The sequence below is a fragment of the Capra hircus genome, chromosome 9, assembly GCF_001704415.2.
Source record: "Capra hircus breed San Clemente chromosome 9, ASM170441v1, whole genome shotgun sequence".
Classification (NCBI taxonomy): domain Eukaryota; kingdom Metazoa; phylum Chordata; class Mammalia; order Artiodactyla; family Bovidae; genus Capra; species Capra hircus.
The window spans coordinates 12,530,535-12,548,979 of record NC_030816.1 but is presented as its reverse complement, the minus strand read 5'-3'; the positions used below and the strand labels follow the sequence as shown (position 1 = coordinate 12,548,979).

At 35.8% G+C, this 18,445-nt stretch overlaps 1 protein-coding gene across 3 annotated transcripts in view; it reads left to right on the top strand.

Moving 5' to 3' along the window:
• TRMT11 (tRNA methyltransferase 11 homolog) overlaps positions 1–18,445 on the top strand; it is a 60,503-nt gene that overhangs the window by 10,624 nt on the left and 31,434 nt on the right. For all 3 annotated transcript variants that reach the window (XM_005684481.2, XM_005684482.3, XM_013966364.2), the window contains exons 3-8: positions 1,196–1,269; positions 6,027–6,108; positions 6,212–6,304; positions 6,600–6,734; positions 7,470–7,626; positions 16,237–16,317. In XM_005684481.2, the coding sequence (XP_005684538.1) occupies positions 1,196–1,269; positions 6,027–6,108; positions 6,212–6,304; positions 6,600–6,734; positions 7,470–7,626; positions 16,237–16,317 (622 nt within the window). The remainder of the gene's footprint in view (positions 1–1,195; positions 1,270–6,026; positions 6,109–6,211; positions 6,305–6,599; positions 6,735–7,469; positions 7,627–16,236; positions 16,318–18,445) is intronic.

Genomic DNA, 18,445 nt, shown 5'->3' with positions numbered 1-18,445 from the left:
TACTAAAGGGCTGTATATTTTTCCATCAATTAACTCAACCATAATTTATCTAATGATTTTACTTCATTCAGCTTGCTTTAAAATTTTTCCTAATAAAAATAATAATAAGGTTACCATCTTTTCCCTGTTTGGGTTATTTTGAATTTTTTTGTAGGATAGTATAAAAATTAGAATCAAGACTGGGTCTGGCAGGGAGGACTTCTCATAAAAAGTGAGAGAACTTAAATTGAAAGTCCTCTGGTGTTGGACTTTTACACCTGAAGTGAGGTGAAGTGAAGTTGTTCAGTTGCGTCCGACTCTTTGCGACCCCATGGACTGTAGCCTACCGGGGTCCTCCCATGGGATTTTCCAGGCAAGAGTACTGGAGTGGGTTGCCATTTCCTTCTCCAGAGGATCTTCTCCACCTAGAGATCAAATCTGGGTCTCCCGCATTGTAGGCAGACACTTTACTTTCTGAGCCATCAGGGAAGTGAACTTCAATTATTGATGGAGGAGGAAAAGAGAGAGTGTGTGGATATAATTGGGTGAGGGTGATGAACTGAGGTTGGGGTCCTGCTACATATTGCTGCATTCTGGCAAGTGGTTATCTGGGTGGAGCACAAAGGTGCCTATAATCTTGGGTATTAAAAGCCCCTGATATGCTTGGAACTTTTTTCCTTGGATAAAATAATAAATGATAATTGAATAATATACTCTATATAATTTTTCATCATAGTTATTGCAGCGACCCCACCCTCTTAGGTGGCCAAAGCTAGCTAGAAAAAAAAAAAAAAGAGATGATTCAGACATGTATTACTTAGTAATTCAAAACAAAATAGCTGTATTATAAGAAAATATTAGCAACAAAAAAAAATTCTGAGATTATACTTAAGGGTAAAATGTGCATTAATTCTTGGTCGTAATACATATGAGCAAACATGAAATTAACTTTTAAGTTTAAATAACCTTAAATTTGCAGTAAAAAATGTTTTCATTTATGCGATCATTTTTAAAAGTATTCTGATTTTTACTGGATTGTCCTGACAGGTTACCTATTAATTAATTTTTTTCCGCTATTGGAGCAGTTTTTATTTTGGTTAGTGTCAGATTAGATATTCTCACGTAAAAGTAGCAAATAAGAATTTCTTCTTACTGACTTCTTAAATAAGGTCATAAAACCACTTAGAAGTAAGTTGCATATTATTATTTCTTTCAGTCTCCTTTTTGGATTCTTAGCATTCCCTCTGAGGATATTGCCAGAAACTTAATGAAACGGACAGTGTGTGCCAAGTAAGAAAACCTTACTGTGTTCTCCTGCATGAGTGTAAGCTGGACTTCTCACAACCACTCGGTTCTTTTTGCTATGTTGTCAGAAAGCAGAAGGGGTTGATAGTTGTGAGGAGCCCAGTTTAGCTTGTAGTTGCGTGTGTTTGCCACTGGATGGTGGTAAGAGAACAGAGGAGAGTTACCTACTGAACCTGGATGAGAGACTCTCAGATGATGAAATGCAGAAACACGTGCTTTAGAATAATTTTTTTAAACTTCTATATTAAGCAAGCATATGGTTTAAGATGTAAATGCTATGTTATTACATAGGGAAAATGCCACATTTAATTATAGCCAAAGTATTGAAAGCCTAAAAGTGTTTTTCTTATAGATGGTTTTTAATTAGATGAACAGATTGGTGAAGTATAAGATGACAAAAAATGAAACCTACCATAAAATATGTTTTACTGTTTTATTTGTTAGTGTAGTTCTGATTATAATATCTTCATGTGAATTAATATGATGATGTCATCCTTGTTTATCCTGCCTGAGTGTTTTCTGGCTTTCACCATTAGTATCTGTTCTTTCTTCCTTCTTGTTTCATTGCTGGAAAAATCTGTCTTTGCATTTCGAAATTAAACTGCATTTTCAACTCGCATTTTAAAATTGAAAAACTTATGCTATCCTTGCTTTTTTTTTTTTTCAACACTCCCCTCCAACCCCCCGAACATTTTGACAGATTTCTGAGAACTTCCTTCTTTTTGCTTGGAAATTGTATTTAATAATGCAATGCAAATAAGAATTTACATATATCTAGTTTTGTTAGTATGGTTAGCAATATTTATTGCTTTATTCTTGAGTAGATTACAGCCCCCATATAATTGAGGGCAGGAGGAGAAGGGGGGAATAGAGGATGAGGTGGTTGGATGGCATCACCAAGTCAATGGACACGAGTTTGAGCAAACTCCAGGACGTGGACAGGAAAGCCTGGCGTGCTGCAGTCCATGGGGTCCCAAAGAGTAGGACACGACTTGGTGACTTAACAACAGCAATTGAAAATTAGCTGCATTGCTAAGTCTAATCTCATAAATTGAAGCTTGTTAATGAGTTTCACTTAGTCAATAAAAATGACCAGAAAATGGAAACAGAACTAAAAAACAAGTCATTTGAATAATTATCACTGTATGTTAGCATATTAAAATTTATGGCTCTGAGAGATGTTTGAGTTCCAAAGATAAATCTTATAGGCTTAAAATAGCTTATTGAGAACCAGATTTATATGCTTCCTTCATAGCTCATATCTTTGATGAATGCATTGAGTAATGGCACAGTAAATAGTTGGGCAACACTTGTGTAACATTATGAAATAATATCCCTGGTCGCTTTTTCAGTGCAGTTCAGTTGCTCAGTTGTGTCTGCCTGTGACCCCATGGACTGCAGCACGCCAGGCCTCCCTGTCCATCACCAGCTCTCAGAGGTTGCTCAGACTCACGTGCACTGAGTCAGTGATGCCATCCAGCCATCTCATCCTCCGTCGTCCCCTTCTCCTCCTGCCTTCATTCTTTCCCAGCATCAGGGTCCTTTCTAGAGAGTCAGTTCTTCGCATCAGGTGGCCAAAATATTGGAGCTTCAGCATCAGTCCTTCAGGACTGATGAATATTCAGGACTGATTTCTTTTAGAATCGACTGGTTGAATCTCCTTGCAGTCCAAGGGACTCTCAAGTCTTTTCCAACACTACAGTTCAAAAGCATCAATTCTTTGGTGCTTAGCTTTTTTTATAGTCCAACTCTCACATCCATACTTGACTACTGGAAAAACCATAGCTTTGACTATATGGACCTTTGTTGGCAAAGTAATGTCTTTGCCTTTCAGTATGCTCTCTAGGCTGGTCATAGCTTTTCTTCCAAGGAGTAAGCGTCTTTTAATTTCGTGGCTGCAGTCACCATCTACAGTGATAATGAAGACCAAAAAAGATAGTGTCTCACTGTTTCCATTGTTTCACCATCTAGTTTCCATGAAGTGATGGGACTGGATACCATGATCTTAGTTTTTTGAGTTTTAAGCCAGCTTTTTCACTCTCCTCTTTCACTTCATTAAGAGGCTTTTTAGTTCCTCTTCACTTTCTGCCATAAGGGTGGTGTCATCAGCATATCTGAGGTTATTGATATTTTTCCCAGCAATCTTGATTCCAGCTTCGGCTTCATCCAGCCTGGCATTTCTCATGATGTACTCTGCGTATAAGCTAAATAAGCAGGGTGACAGTATAGAGCCTTGACGTACTCCTTTCCCAGCTTTGAACCAGTCTTCTTTCATGTCTGGTGCTAACTGTTCCTTCTTTACCTGCATACAGATTTCTTAGGAGGCAGGTAAGGTGGTCCGGTACTCCTGTCTCTTGAAGAATTTTCTACAGTTGTGATCCACACAGTCAAAGGCTTTAGCATAGTCAGTGAAGCAGAAGTAGATGTTTTTCTGGTGTTCTTTTGCTTTTTTGTTGCTCCAACAGATGTTGGCAGTTTGATCTTTAGTTCCTCTGCCTTTTCTAAATCCAGCTTGAACATCTGGAAGTTCTCAGTTCACATACTGTTGAAGCCTAGCTTGGAGAATTTTGAGCATTACTTTGCTAGCGTGTGAGATGAGTACAGTTGTGCGGTACTTTGAACATTCTTTGGCATTGCCTTTCTTTGAATTGGAATGAAAACTGACCTTTTTCAGTCCTTTGGTCAGTGTTGAGTTTTCCAAATTTGCTGGCATATTGAGTGCAGCACTTTCACAGCATCATCTTTTAGGATTTGAAACAGCTCAGCTGGAATTCTGTCACCTCCACTAGCTTTGTTCATCATAGTGATGCTGCCTAAGGCCCACTTGACTTCACTTTTTAGTCTGTGTATATTTTGCATAGCTGAGGTTATACCTTAAGTGATAACTAAGTAAAAGTCGTATCACTGTGGAGCCCTTCTTTCTATAATTAACAGGTAAAGGGGAATTCATTTTTAGAGGATAAAATTCACAATCCTAATTGTAGCATTAATTATTCTTGAATAACAGACATTAGAAGTGTGTGTTCAAAACTAACTTAGATTCAGATTTTTTTGTGGTAGAATAGGGATTGAAAGTTGATTTTGTTTGACTTATTTTTAACCTGCACTGTTTTCTTAGCGTATTACAGAATGAAAAATATAACAAATGCCTAGGTACCTACCATGTTAAATCTCAACATTTCGGGGTAATTTGCCACAATTAAAAAAAAACAACCCATTACAGAAATGATTGGTGCTCCCTGTGTACATGTCCCAGTTCTAACCCTCCTTCCTTCAAAGGACAGTTTCTTAAAGCATTATTTGTCAGAAAGGTTTCATTATTATTGCTATAATCAGTGAAATATTTTCAATCATACTGATATTAATAAGTTGACACCCATGCTTATTTATATAGCACCCATGGGAAATGTAGCAATCCATGTAAGTTTTCTAATCTCTAAAACAGGAATCGAAATAGTGCAGTCATATGTACGGAAACAGTTTACTGTGAAAATCTAAATCATAAAAGGTGTTACTCCAGTGTGCCGGTTATAATGGAAGCTTATGATGTTATATATTGAATATTTTTATTTTTCCATTTACGTATAAATTTACTGTGTTATATAAATTCTGTCTGAAAGAGCACATGGAGTATTATTTTTACTGAATCTGGGTTGTCACTCCAGCATAAGTTCCTTCGTTATTACTGCATAATAGTTCATTAGGGATAATTATGCATTGTGGCATTGTCTGTGCCTTTCCTGAATGGCCTGGAGTTCTTCTTTTTGCGTAGAGAAGTGACGTATGGATTCTGGAGTCAGATGGATTGGGGTTTGAATCCTGCCTTACAAATTGCTGTATGGCTTGAGAGAGTCATTTAATCTTGTTGTGCCTCAGTTTCCTCACTGGTTAAATGGATGATGATCCTGGCAGCTACCTCAGGATTCCTATGAGGAATACCTGAGTTAATATTAAATGGCCTTAAAACAGTCCCTGGTACTTTGAGTTATATTAAGTGTTAGCTCTTACTTAGCTAAGTAAGAGCAGTATAATTGTAGTGGCCCTGTTTCTATAAATTCAGTACAAGGGAAAGGAGGAATTAATTTTCAAAAGATAATATTTGCAGTCCTGAGAGCAGCATTTTTTCTAATCATAAAGTAGTTGATTTTAGATGTACAAAACTGTAATATATAGATCAAGTTTCATTACAACTGATCCTAAAAGTGGTTTCATTGATTGCGATAAAATTTTGCTTAATCTTTTTTATTCCTTAAAATAGATATAAGCTTGAGGTTTTTTTCATAGTAAGAATTTCATATTTAAAAGTAACAATTACTAAGTGTTATCAAATATGGCTAGATATTAATGGTAACATTTTTATCCAGTCATTTTTCCTTTTGTGTAGAAGACATTGGGAAAGATTGAATTTCCTACACTTTATAACTATTTCATTAAAAGAAGTGATTTTTATGGCATCATTTGTGTTACAGTTTAAAGAAAAAATGAAATGATAATGGTGAAGACTTCAAAAAAGATCTTGACTTATAGATTCTTCTTCTGTGTAAAGTTCAACATGCGTTTGTAATTTAGACTTAAGCTATATTTGTTTTCTAGATACGTATTTCTCATGTAATAGCTTAGAAACATAGGCAGTAATTGTTTCGGTGGAGCGAGCATAAAGAACCAATGAAAGAATTGTTATATATTACTGTATGAACTAACTCTTCTTTTACTGAGGTCAGTGCCAATCATTTATTTCCTAGGTCTATATTTGAACTGTGGGGTCATGGGAAGTGTCCAGAGGAGCTGTACAGTTCTCTTAAAAACTACCCTGTAGAGAAGATGGTACGTAGCAAATGTGGTTTTATATAAGCAGATCTGTAGATAGTGTACTATCTACATGTGTACTGTGTACAAAACTTAAAGGATTTATCTGCTTTTATTTTAGGTTCCATTTCTGCATTCAGATTCTACATATAAAATAAAGATTCACACATTTAATAAAACATTGACACAAGAAGAAAAAGTCAAACGGATAGATGTAAGTGAACTTAGCAAAAACCAAAACCTGTGGTCGCAAAGAGCTGGACACGAGTGAGCACGCGTGCAAAAGCAAAGCTGAAAGGACCTATGAGATTAATGTAGAATAGTCGCCCTTGATAGATGAGAATCCCCAGTGTCTACTAAGTGCTTTTGTACCACATTGTATGCTAAGCACTTTTCATGTTTTGTCTTATTTAATGCTGATAACCAGACTTACAAGATAGAAATTATTATATAAGCACTATTTTTCCTTTTAGATATTTATATTATTTAGAGTTATTTTTATTTTTTAGGCACTTGAATTTCTGCCATTTGAAGGGAAAGTAAATTTAAAGAAGCCGCAACATATATTCTCTATTTTGGAAGATTATGGTTTGGACCCAAACCACATCCCTGAAAATCCACATAATATTTATTTTGGTAGATGGGTAAGCAAGTGATCTTTTTACCTATTTTAGTTTTCTTTAAAACCTAAATGTTAGTCCTTTGAATTGGACTCCATGTAAAACTTGAAAGGAGCTGAAGAGTCAGAACTACTGTGTGAAATAAAATCAGTGGAAAATATGTGGTTGTGTGTGTGTGTGTTTTTTTCCTGAGTTTCTGATGAAATGCGAGAGGATTATTATAAGGTGTTATAAGGTGTGGGGCCTAGGTAGCAGGTTGTGTACCTGGAAACCTTAACCCAAAACTTGTTGGAAAGCATGAACTGCTTTTTAAATAAAAGCAGAGACAAGGCAGAGTGCTGTGACAGCAGGAACCTCATTGGTGGAGCTCTGTGATTGAGGTTTCCATTCTTAAATGAAATCACTGCAAAGCAGTTCTGCCCACTTCCCTGAGGCACTGAATGGGCAAATGGAATCTGTGGCTTATGCTACAAGATACTGCTATTTAGGAGAATAAAAGAGGTGGCTAGAGCTCCCTACCAGCTCCTGGAATAATTGCATTCAAATTCAATTCATATTTGCTTTGAAAAGCAGAAGTAAATGGGAACACACTAAGAAATAAAAAGTGTATGTCCGTAACTACGTCAGTCACATTTTTATATAAAGCAGTGATTAAGTGGAAAGAAGTTATTGTCATCAAGATACTGTGGGTTTAATGTGAATAGTTATTTTAGATCCGTTTTATAGATTTATACTTATTGAAAAATATCTCTGATCTAGATTGCAGATGGGCAGAGAGAGCTTATTGAGTCATACAGTGTCAAAAAGAGACACTTTATTGGAAATACAAGCATGGATGCTGGTTTATCATTCATCATGGCCAACCATGGAAAAGTGAAAAAAAATGATATTGTATTTGATCCATTTGTTGGAACAGGTATTTTTATTTAATTGTTTTAAACTAATGTAGAGATGTTACTTGTTTATATTAGTCAAGGTCATAGTAGTATTTTTGCTAAAAGATTAAATAGAATAATTTTTTATTGATCACTAAATAAGAGACAACCACATATTTGTATAATAGTCAGTATTTGACATTTTTGCTACTTCCAAAGATAATGCTGAAAGAATTTTGTGGGCTCTGTTTTTATTTTTATTATGTTTTTTAGAATTTTGTGGGTTTTTTTTCCCATAAGTAACCACTGAGGGGAGCATACCATTCATTATAGAAATGTTGTAAAGCTTTACAGTTTCTTTATATAGGAAATTTCTTACTGTACTTGAATTAAAAAAACGGGAAAGCACTTGAGGAAGAAAGACTTGAGTGACACAATTTTAAAAAGTATTCATCTTTTAAAATTGGCGGTTATATACTTACATAAAAAATAGTTAATGTGCCTTATCTTTGGCTTGTGGAGGTTCATGTGTGAAGTTTGAAAATAAGAAAAGTGACTAAGTATCAGTGGCCTAGAGCGTGACTGCTGAGGCTGTTCCCTGGGTTTTGTATGCCCAGGATGTGCGATTGGATGTCCTCGTAGTTAACTTTGTGTGAAAGTCCAGGGTTATTTCACCTGAGTTTGACGACATTTTCCCGCCTCAACCCATTTTTCTTCCATCTTGCCGATGCTTATGGAGGATTCACAATTAGGTTCGCCTGACTAAATTTGCTATGTTCAGATTGTGTAGGAATAAATTATGTGCAGTTGGAATTTCTCACTGTAGTGGTCTTTCCCTGTCAGAAACTCCTCTGAAACTCTGTAAGCAGTGATGACACAGGAGCTCCCATTTGTTGAATAGAAAACATGTCACGTAATAGCTGTGGACTCTAAGGTCTAATTTAACTCTCTGCAGCTACTGACATTGAGATACTCTACAAAATCTTCCTGAGATTAATGCACAGAGATTAAGTGACTTGCCCAGACTTAGGCACGGTATAAATCTCATAGGTTTCACACTCAAGCACTAACTCCGGGGCTCCCTGCCCGTCCCCGTCAGCACTGCCTCTCTCAGCGTTAGGAGCTGCCAGCCAGCTGCTGTACCCTAAACTAACGGGAGCAATGTAGCACATGGGGAGCAAGTAGAATCAAGGTCAAGAGGTTTCTAAGAGGTGGAATAATTTCCTGAGTTGTTGAATCAGCCTTGGTGCGTCTCTCTGCTCCGTTCCTCCACTGTCTCTGTATATATGCTACCCCCGACATACTACCCGCTCCTTTCTTTCCTATCCTAATCATCCTAAGTGCCTCCCCAGCGTTTTGAACTTGACAGGAAATAATACCAAACTTACGGAAATGTGACAGTTATAAAAATAAGAGAAAGAAAACCTACATATCCCTGACCCAGAGTAGACTGTTGTTAAAATTTGGCATTATTTGCTTTATCACTTACTTTCTCATTGTGTTTTATATAAACAGTATTTTTCTTTCTGTACCGTTTGAAAGTAAGTTGCATCCATTATATCCCTTTACCTCTCAAACACTTCAGTATATATTTCTTGATGATAAGTATATTCTCTTGCATAACCACAGTATGGTTTTCACTGTTAGTAAACATAGTATTCATATAGTACTTTAGTGTTGGTATTCCATTTTTGTTAGTTGACTCACGAATGTCCTTTATACCATCTTTTTCCTTTTTCATTCTAGCATCGGGTGTTGTATTTTGTTGTCAGCATTTCTTTGATCCTTTGGTATGGAATGTGTCCAAAGGCTTAGTTTTTCTTTTAGGAAACTTGGAATATTATCCCTCCTCTCTTTATTTTTTATGCAGAATATTCCTTTTTTTTGCTAATTTGATGTTTCCTTGTGATTAGGTTAAGGGGTCCCACTTTCCTGGCTGGACCGCTGCATCAGTGGTTTTGTGTCCTTCTGAGGGCATCCACATAGTACCCATCTCTCCCCATTGGTAATGTTAATTTTGATCAGCTGATTGAGATGGTGCTCGATTTCCGACCCCCCTCCCGCTGTGTGATTACTAGTTTTTTTCCTTGCAGTTAATAGGCAGTCTGTATGGAGAAACACCAAGATCTTGAAAATATTCTATTCTATATATCTGAATCACCCCCACCCTGTGGTTGTCAGATTTAGTGCTGATTGTCGGTTCTTGCCTACACCCTTCTTAACTCTGGCTACAAAGGGATGATTTTCTGTCTTCAGCACTCCCTCCAGTGGACACCTTTCTTATTATAAGCAAAAACTCTTTCTTTTCCTTTGTATTCATTTATCTGTTGTTAATAAGAATTAGTGGATTTCCCCTCCTTTTCCCAAGTGGTCTTAATTCACTTTTTTCTAAATTATTTTATTGCTCAAATTGTCCCAGATTTGCCTTGTGCAAGCCCTTTCATATTGGATCTGTCTTTGTGATATGTTCCTGTAGTCTTTTTTTTGTTTGTTTTTATTTTAACACCTCCCTCTTTTTTCTGGCTCATTTCCTACCTCCCCAGACCCTGGAATCAGTCATGTCTCTTAGAAATTCTTATTTCTTTTAGTGGGGAATGGTATTAATATTAGAAACCAAGATCTAGGTGCTAGGTATTTTTGCTTCTACACCCTTTCAGCAGACAACTTGGAAATACATGTGTGTGTATATATACATATATATATAATCTGTATATAAATGCATATGCAAATACACATTCATGCATACATACTGTGTGTATACATAACTAAACATATATGCATAGTTTAGAACTTGTGAGTTCTCACATATACTACAAATTCCACTTTAACCTTTTTTCACTTAACAGTATTTCCTAGAAATCACTGCGTTTAGTTCATAGAGATTGTTTTCCTCTATTTTACAGCATACTCCATGGGTTTGAAATGAAATGAAAGTCTCTCAGTTGTGCCTGACTCTTTGGGACCCCATGGACTATACTGTCCATGGGATTCTCCAGGCCAGAATACTGGGTAGCCATTCCCTTCTCCAGGGGATCTTCCCAACCTAGGGATCGAACCCAGTCCTCCTGCGTTGCAGGCAGATTCTTATGTACTGTAATTTATTCAGACAGTCTCCTAAGCCTGGATATAGGTAGTTTCCCATATTCACAGTTATAAATAGTGCTTGCAATGAATAATCTTTATATATATACTTTTATAGTGTTGGAAATAGAGCTCTAGGGTAAATTCCTAAAACTAGGAAATTAGGTTGAAGAGTTTATGTGTATGTGATTTTGTTAAATGTGGCGAAGTTACTCTGCATTATGCCATTTTGCTTTCTTGCCAGCAATATATAGGAGTCCCTGTTCCCCCACAGCCTCACCAGCAGAGTGTATTATCAGGCTTTTGAAATTTGCCAGTCCATTGGGTGAAAATGTTATCTCAGTGTAATCTTAATTTGTATTTTTCTTATTAAGAGTGACCTCTAATAACTTTCTATTTTAAGGACTAACAGTGTAACTTTTTTGGAATTTTCTTAAAGTCATTTCTCATTTTTCTGTAGATATTTTGGTTTCCCCCCTTATTTTTAAAAATACTTTGTATTTTAGTCCCCTTCTTTTTTTTCCTGTTTTAATGTAGATAAATATATAAAATATTTTTTCTCAGCTTGCCATTTTTCTTCTGATTTTGTGTGTAACTTTTTTTTTTTCTCCAACCAGGCGATAGCTTTCCCTGTATCCAAGTTATAGAGGAATTCAGCTATGGTTTCTTCAGTAGTTTTGATTTTTTTCCCTTTAGATCTCTGGTACATTTGGAGTTTATTTTCTTGTTTGCTGTGAGGAATAAATCTAATTTGTCTTTTTCCAAATGCTAACCCTCTGTTAATTATCTTGTTCTTGGATTTCTAAAACCTTTTTCTGCGGAGTGATTTTTTTTTGAGATACATACATGTATGTGTTTGATATGCACGCACATACACATAGGCAAGATCATAAAGTTTAAAAATAGTTACTAGTATGGGTAAAATTTTCTTCCTTTGACATGGATGAGGCTGGGCATGTTATGAAATGCTAACTTCCATAGCAGTCAAGATGTTGACTACCTTTAGTGTGGTAAGGGGCGAGAGATCTGCCCCTAATGTCCTTTAGGGCAGCTCTTTAGAGTGAGGGGCATATCTTGGTCATTTGAGTGTTTGTATAGGACAGTTACAGAGGATAAGATGGTTGGATGACATCACTGATTCAATGGACATGAACTTGGGCAAACTCCGGGAAATGGTGAGGGACAGGGAACAGGGAAGCCTGGTGTGCTGCAGTCTGTGGGGTCTCGAGGAGTCAGATACGATTTGGTGACTGAACGATAACAACATAAGGACAATTAATGGAGAATTAATTGCACTCTGCAGGACAGTTAATGAAAAATTGCAGGATGGTTAATGAAAAATTGCAGGACGAAGATCTTTGCAAAGAATGTTGTTAAAATACATTTCATGATTTGTGCTTGTTGTTTAAGCATAGCTTTAAGACTTCGGCTTTTAGTGCTTTTGTTTTAAAACTGATGCTCAGTTGGTCCTCCTCTTTGCAACCCCATGGACTGTAGCCCACCAGGCTCCTCTGTCCATGGAATTTTCCAGGCAAGAATACTGGAGTGGGTTGCGATTTCCTTCTCCAGGGAATCTTCCCCACCCAGGGGTCAAACTCACGTCTCCTGCATTGGCAGGTAGATTTTTCGCCACTGGCTCCATCTTTAAAATTGATAATGGCCAGTAATTGTGAACAGGCAACAGTTTTTAAGCAGTTTGTCCTCTTTCCTGGGCCTTTTCTCTCTTTGATGGGTAGTACCTTCTGAAGGATTGGAGAAATAAGCAGCCCTGTGCTTTCCTCCATGGTCATAGTTTTTCACACACAATTGGTTATTTTTGTCTTTTTTCCTGTTTAGTTTTTATTTGTTTATAAATTTAAGTGTCTGCAATTCCTTTTCTGTTTTAAAGGTATAAAATTGATATTTATTAGTTTCCTAAATGCTTTACCCACAGACTACTTACGACTTGTGATATTCTCAAGGTTATGGAGTAGGTTAGAGAACTTCCGGGAAGTTGAAAGGAGAGATGTAATCTTTTCCTACCTAAATACCTTTTTCTATTAGACAGTCTGCTGTCTTGTCTAGAATGACATTATAAGCTGCAGAAGCACACTTTTCATTTCTGTTTTAGCAAATACATTGATTCTCATTGTAGTAAAGGTTTTTTTTTTTTTTTTTTGCATCTCCATTTTTCCAAGGGAGAAGATACATATCCTGGATCAGCTCTCAGTGATTAGAAAGTACTGCTATTCTAATATGAACATCACTAAAGGAGTGATGAGGATGCATCAGTTGAATACCTATAATGTCACAGGCAGACCTGTGATGTGATATAAGACTTGTGAATGGTATACAACTCTTAACGGAGTGTGTAGTCTTACTTAATCTAATTTGTTTAATAACAAACTTTTACTTTTGTGTATCTACATAGTAGCCTAATAAATATTTACTTCACTTGCTGCTGATCCTAGAGGAGGTTGTCTGATTATAGACCACTGTAACAGCAAAGAGAGTGAGTTTTAAATCCTTACTCTTACCAGTTACTATGTGACTTTGAGCAAAATTCTTAACTTGTTTGGGCCTCAATTTCATCATTTGTACAATTGTAATACGTAATATATTGTGAGGGTAAATGAGGTAATATATGTCTATGAACTTATTAGGAAGTTGTGTTATGCATGGTAGACAGTGACCTGTACTGTTGATCATTTTTTAATTATTTTGTTAAGCACTGAGATCCTTTTTGGTGAAAGATGTTAGATATAGCCAATACTGAATTGTTACAATGAACAGTTTGACCATGAATTCATTTTCTAGTTCCTTCTTTGGCTGATTTCCAAGATATTCATAATTTGCAACTATTTGCAAGTTATGGCAGCAAGAAATGTAATTGAGGGTTAAAATTGTAACCTTATAATGAAAATAATTGGCATAAGTGTCTGCCAGTGTGTGCAGATGCAGTGATGTAGCTCTGCAGCCGTAGCTCAGATTCCTTTTCCCTTTCTTCTTTCTCCTTTAGTGGAGAATATACCCAGGAGACTGGTTGTGTATTCCTTGGGTTCTTCTACCTTCAGATGGCCCATAGGTGTAAGGAAAAGAGTAAAACTTTAAAATTTTATCTTTGCAGAATGATAGATGTGAGAGCAGGTGTTGAGATACCCACTGTCCTAGGTCTGAAAAGAGACTATGAAGAGGAGAGGAAGTTAGGAGAGAGATAATGGATCTCTGTAGGTCTTTCTAATAATTTTCTGCTTCCCGTTTTATTCGCCACTCTGTAGTCCCATTTTCCTGAGTCTCATAGCTTGGTAGGATTTCTGTTCTCTGGCAGTATCCTTTTGCATAAGCTGCCGGTTTTTTAGAGTTCTACGTATTTTGTTTTCTTCTTTTAGGGTAACATAGGTAAAGTAGTATCACAATTTTTCCTCCTTTTCTTTCAGCAAAACTAAAGCCCAGTTCTGATTTTCACATTTTGTATAGCTTTCTGCTTAAATCTGTACAGATGAAAATCATAAATTAGTTTCTCCATTATAAAGTTCAGTTGTTGTGTCCATTTGCCTGCAAAGATATTGCCTGAACCTTAAACTGGTTACTGTTTAAGTAATAAGAAATCAAAACACTGGTTTACTAGTGTAGATCACACTGTGGTATTTTTACACTTGATAGCATAATGAGAAATTGGGTGAATTGCATTATTTGCCCCCTCAACTCTTCACCTCTTCTTTTTTATTACCCCTTGTTCCACCAAAAAGCTTCCAAGAAAACTCCACCTGAGATACATAACTAAATGCAAAAATGCTTCAATTTAATTGAAATAAAATGAGGTAATTAACAGTGATTACCCAGTGACCAGAGAAGCTAATTTATAGTGATTTTATTTAAAACTTGAAAACCTTGAAAGAGTGCAGAGTTCACTAACAGATGCAGTCTAACAGATTATTCATCTCCTTTCAGCAGTGTACTCTAAATTGGGTCTTCTCAAAGCTCATTCTAACCAAATGGATAAGGTTCTGTTTAAGGAAGCACAGGAAAGCTTTTCTGTTCCCCTTGACAACTAGTTCTTCTAGGTGAGTATCTGCCTTAATTGGCAGAATTGTAGTAATGCCTCATAATTTGGATGAAGTGATTTTTTTTTAATGAGTATTTCAAGTCACTACATACAGTATCTTTCCTAAATTTTGACTGTTCCATTTATAGGCTAAGAACTAGGAGGTCAGTCTTTACCTCCTCAAACAAATGCTTTTTGTAGTTCGCATGGGGGAACCTAGGTTTTGATTTCTGCTATGCTGTTAGTCTTCCATCTCTCTTACTCATGGCTCCGCTAGGAACTAGTCAGTTATTTTTCATTGAGCAAAGGATTTTTAAGTACATGTTACCAAACTATGTTTTAAATGACTATGGAAGGAACACGATTTATAGGTTTATAGATCTATATCTATCTATAAATCTCAAAACAAGATTTATAGATTTTGACCCTCTGGAGGCACTACCCATCTTGATTTTAGAGATTACATTTCAAAAGGATAGACTGGAAAGAGCCCTAGTTATAGCCCCGTATCCAAGTTTGTGCATCGTCTAAGTGTATGTTTCTGTATATTTCTGAATTCATATTGACTGGCAGATCTTTCTGCAGTAAAGCTCTGAGGATTTACCCAATCACTAAGAACATTTTTAGTTTGGGTAATTTAAAAAGTGAAGTTCACTGAAAAGAACAGCTATTAACTTTGTGAATTTTTGTTCTTAAACAATTTTAAAATGTTTCATTTTTCATTAAGGTTTTCATTAATTTTTAATTTCTATTAGGATTCTTTTCCATATTAAACTGGTCATACCTACCAAGTTACTTAGTCCCCTCAGATTGTATTAGGACATTTGTGTTTTCTTTGTTTATAACACTAGGTAAAAAGATTTGTTTTATTAACTATTTTTGTTTATGTCTGATAATAGTTATTCAGGAATTTGTATTTACAGTTTTTTTTTTTGATTTTCAATAATAGCTTTATTCAGACATGATTGTCCTACCATAGAAATTTACAGTTGAAAATGAAAGAATTACCTCACTGATTATAGGAGTGATAATCACTGATATACTTGTCTTCATATTTTAATTTTTATAAGAATTAATCTCATATATTAATTATGTTCTAAGTTATCTGAAACTCTGACTTCAGTGAGAATTAAGTTCAATTGTTAGAACTTACTTATTGCCAGCTCTTTGTGTAGCAGCCTTATATGTTTATTTGTAAGAAGGGAAGAAGATGCTTTTATATAGACTTCTCAAAAATAAAAGGAAAATGTCTAAACCTCTTATTTTCACCAAAAAAATGGATAATTTTCCCAAAATAGTGCTGGGAATTTTTAAGTAGTAATGCCAGGACATATATTAATTCCTTGCTTTCTAACCAGGTTGATGAGCACAGGTTAGGAGTTTGCTTTTTCATCCTGAAGCCTGTTAAGTATGGCCAGAACCAAGGTCATTCCAGGGTACTCTGCCTACAGGTAGTCTGTAAGAATCTGGATCAGATTAAATAGAGGAAGAAATAAGAGTCTGGGACTTTCTGGTTAACAAATCACAATTGTGTGATTTTTTTCAGGTGGCCTTCTGATAGCTTCTGCTCATTTTGGTGCATACGTATATGGGACAGATATAGACTACAATACTGTTCATGGCTTGGGTGAGTAGTGGTTCTAGACAGTGTTACAGTCTTTCCTCTATAACAAATGAGCAAATGAGTCTTTGCTCTTGTACCAAATGTGCCTTTAAAGTACTTAAATAGTTATGTATGGCATTATACATCTGTTTTTAATGTTAAAATATAGAGTTGTGATATAATACGGTTTTAGTTATTTTTACAACAATAAGACTTTTCATTGGGTATCTGCTTTTCATGAAATTATCCAGTGAGCAAAATGACCTCCCAGGGGAACCAAAGATGAATAACCAAAAGCCCTTCTCTCAGAGCTATTTTTGGTCTTAGATTTTTAAAAAGTAGGCAGTCAGTAAAGTTGTAAAACTTTACGGCTGGGAAAGAAGTAGGAGAGGGACTGACTAAGCCTTTTGTAATTAGTATATTCACCTTAGTAAGACATAGTTTCTGCTTAAAGATGGTCACCGTTCTTTTGTTTAGCAGCCATTTGTTATGTGTATACTTGATTAATTACTGTAGTCCTTGAGTACCATATATGTTTTTGATTTCATAATTAACCAAAACATCTTCAAAGCAGTTAAGGTGACAGTAACTTTAAAGATTCTGCATTAGACTGAGAGTAACTTGAAATAAGCATCGGGTTGCTTTTGAGGCAGTTTTGGAAAACACTTTTAAAATCCAGAAGCTGCGCTAATGAAGTGTGATTGCATGAAATTGAATCAATCTAAAAGTATTTTTTTATAGCTGAATAGTGTTAAAAATGTAAAGTTTCTTTGATTTTGAAATTGTATTTATGGTATTGTTTTATCGTTGTAGCTAGAATCAGCCTGTAAAACATGCTTTTTATTTTTCTCACCCAGTGTAAGTTACTATATAGGTGAGAATTTATTAGACTTTCTTTTCTTGAAGTAATTTGATATATTGTATTTGATGAACTGCCTTTTTTTCTACTTTGACTGTAAGGAATAGTACTTTAGTACTATAAGGAGAATGAATAACATTTTATGAAGTTCATCTAAATGGGCTAACTAGAAAAAGATAGTCTTTGTTTGCAGTATCTTAGCATAGACAGAGTGCTAAGAAGAATTATTCCTGTTTGCTTTTAGTAGAAACAGTCTGTTTGCTTTAAGGATATTGTCCTATGTGCTTCATTTTAATTTTTATTTATTAGAGTTACGTGTAAAAGTTACGTGCTGACCTCTCAGTCTGCTTGGGTAGAATTCTGATTGAGGTAGAATTTCCTCAGAGCTTATCCAAGGTGCTGTTAGATTTGCCCTCTGTTTCCTGTGCTTCTCATCTCTTACTATACTCTCAAATACTTCCAAATTTCCTCTATTTTAAAAATGCAAAACTTTTTCTATCAACCCTGTAGAGGCCTTCCTAGCTACTACTTTATTTTCCTCTTCTGTTTGCCAAAGTGCTTCTTAAAAAGACTAGTATTTACTTGCTCTTTCCTCTTTTTCATCTCTTAACTGTCTTCTGCCTGTTGTTTTCCAGCTTCCATGCTTACTGAATACTCAGGCCACAGGTCTACAGTATTCGGCAGTGTAGACCTTCATAATGCCTCCTTTGGTTTCCTAGACAGTGACTTCATCTGGTGGTACTTTGATTTCTTTGTCTGTTTCTTTCTCAGTTTCCTGAAGGCCCTGTGGTTATCTTCAGTGTCTGTTTACATGTTGCTTTTTTCCAGGCATCTTTGTTAGCCCCAACTGTCACATTACATACTGTGCAGAGTCATGTCATTCATCTTTTAATTTTTAGGTTTCGTTTTTATTGTGAAGTAGATCATAATGCAGAGAAGTTTATGAAAATAGAGAAATTATAGAACAAACAGATAATTGCCACTTACATTAGTAAAAAATATCATTCATTCTTACACATTTAGCTTAAATTTATTTACTGATATCTCCCAGTGTGTATATATATTCTGGCCTCTAACTCCCTGCTGAATAGCTCTTTCTGAATCTTCCATAGGTACCTCAAGGTATATCGAGATTGATGTATCGCAGATGAATTTCATCTTTTTTCCTAGGCTTGTTTTTCTTCTTGGTTTCTCAGATCTTAACTGACAATGTCATCATCTACTCATGTCTCCTAAACTGAAACTTCTGAACTTCCCTTGAGCCGCCACTTTAACTTTTCATATCTCGTGTCT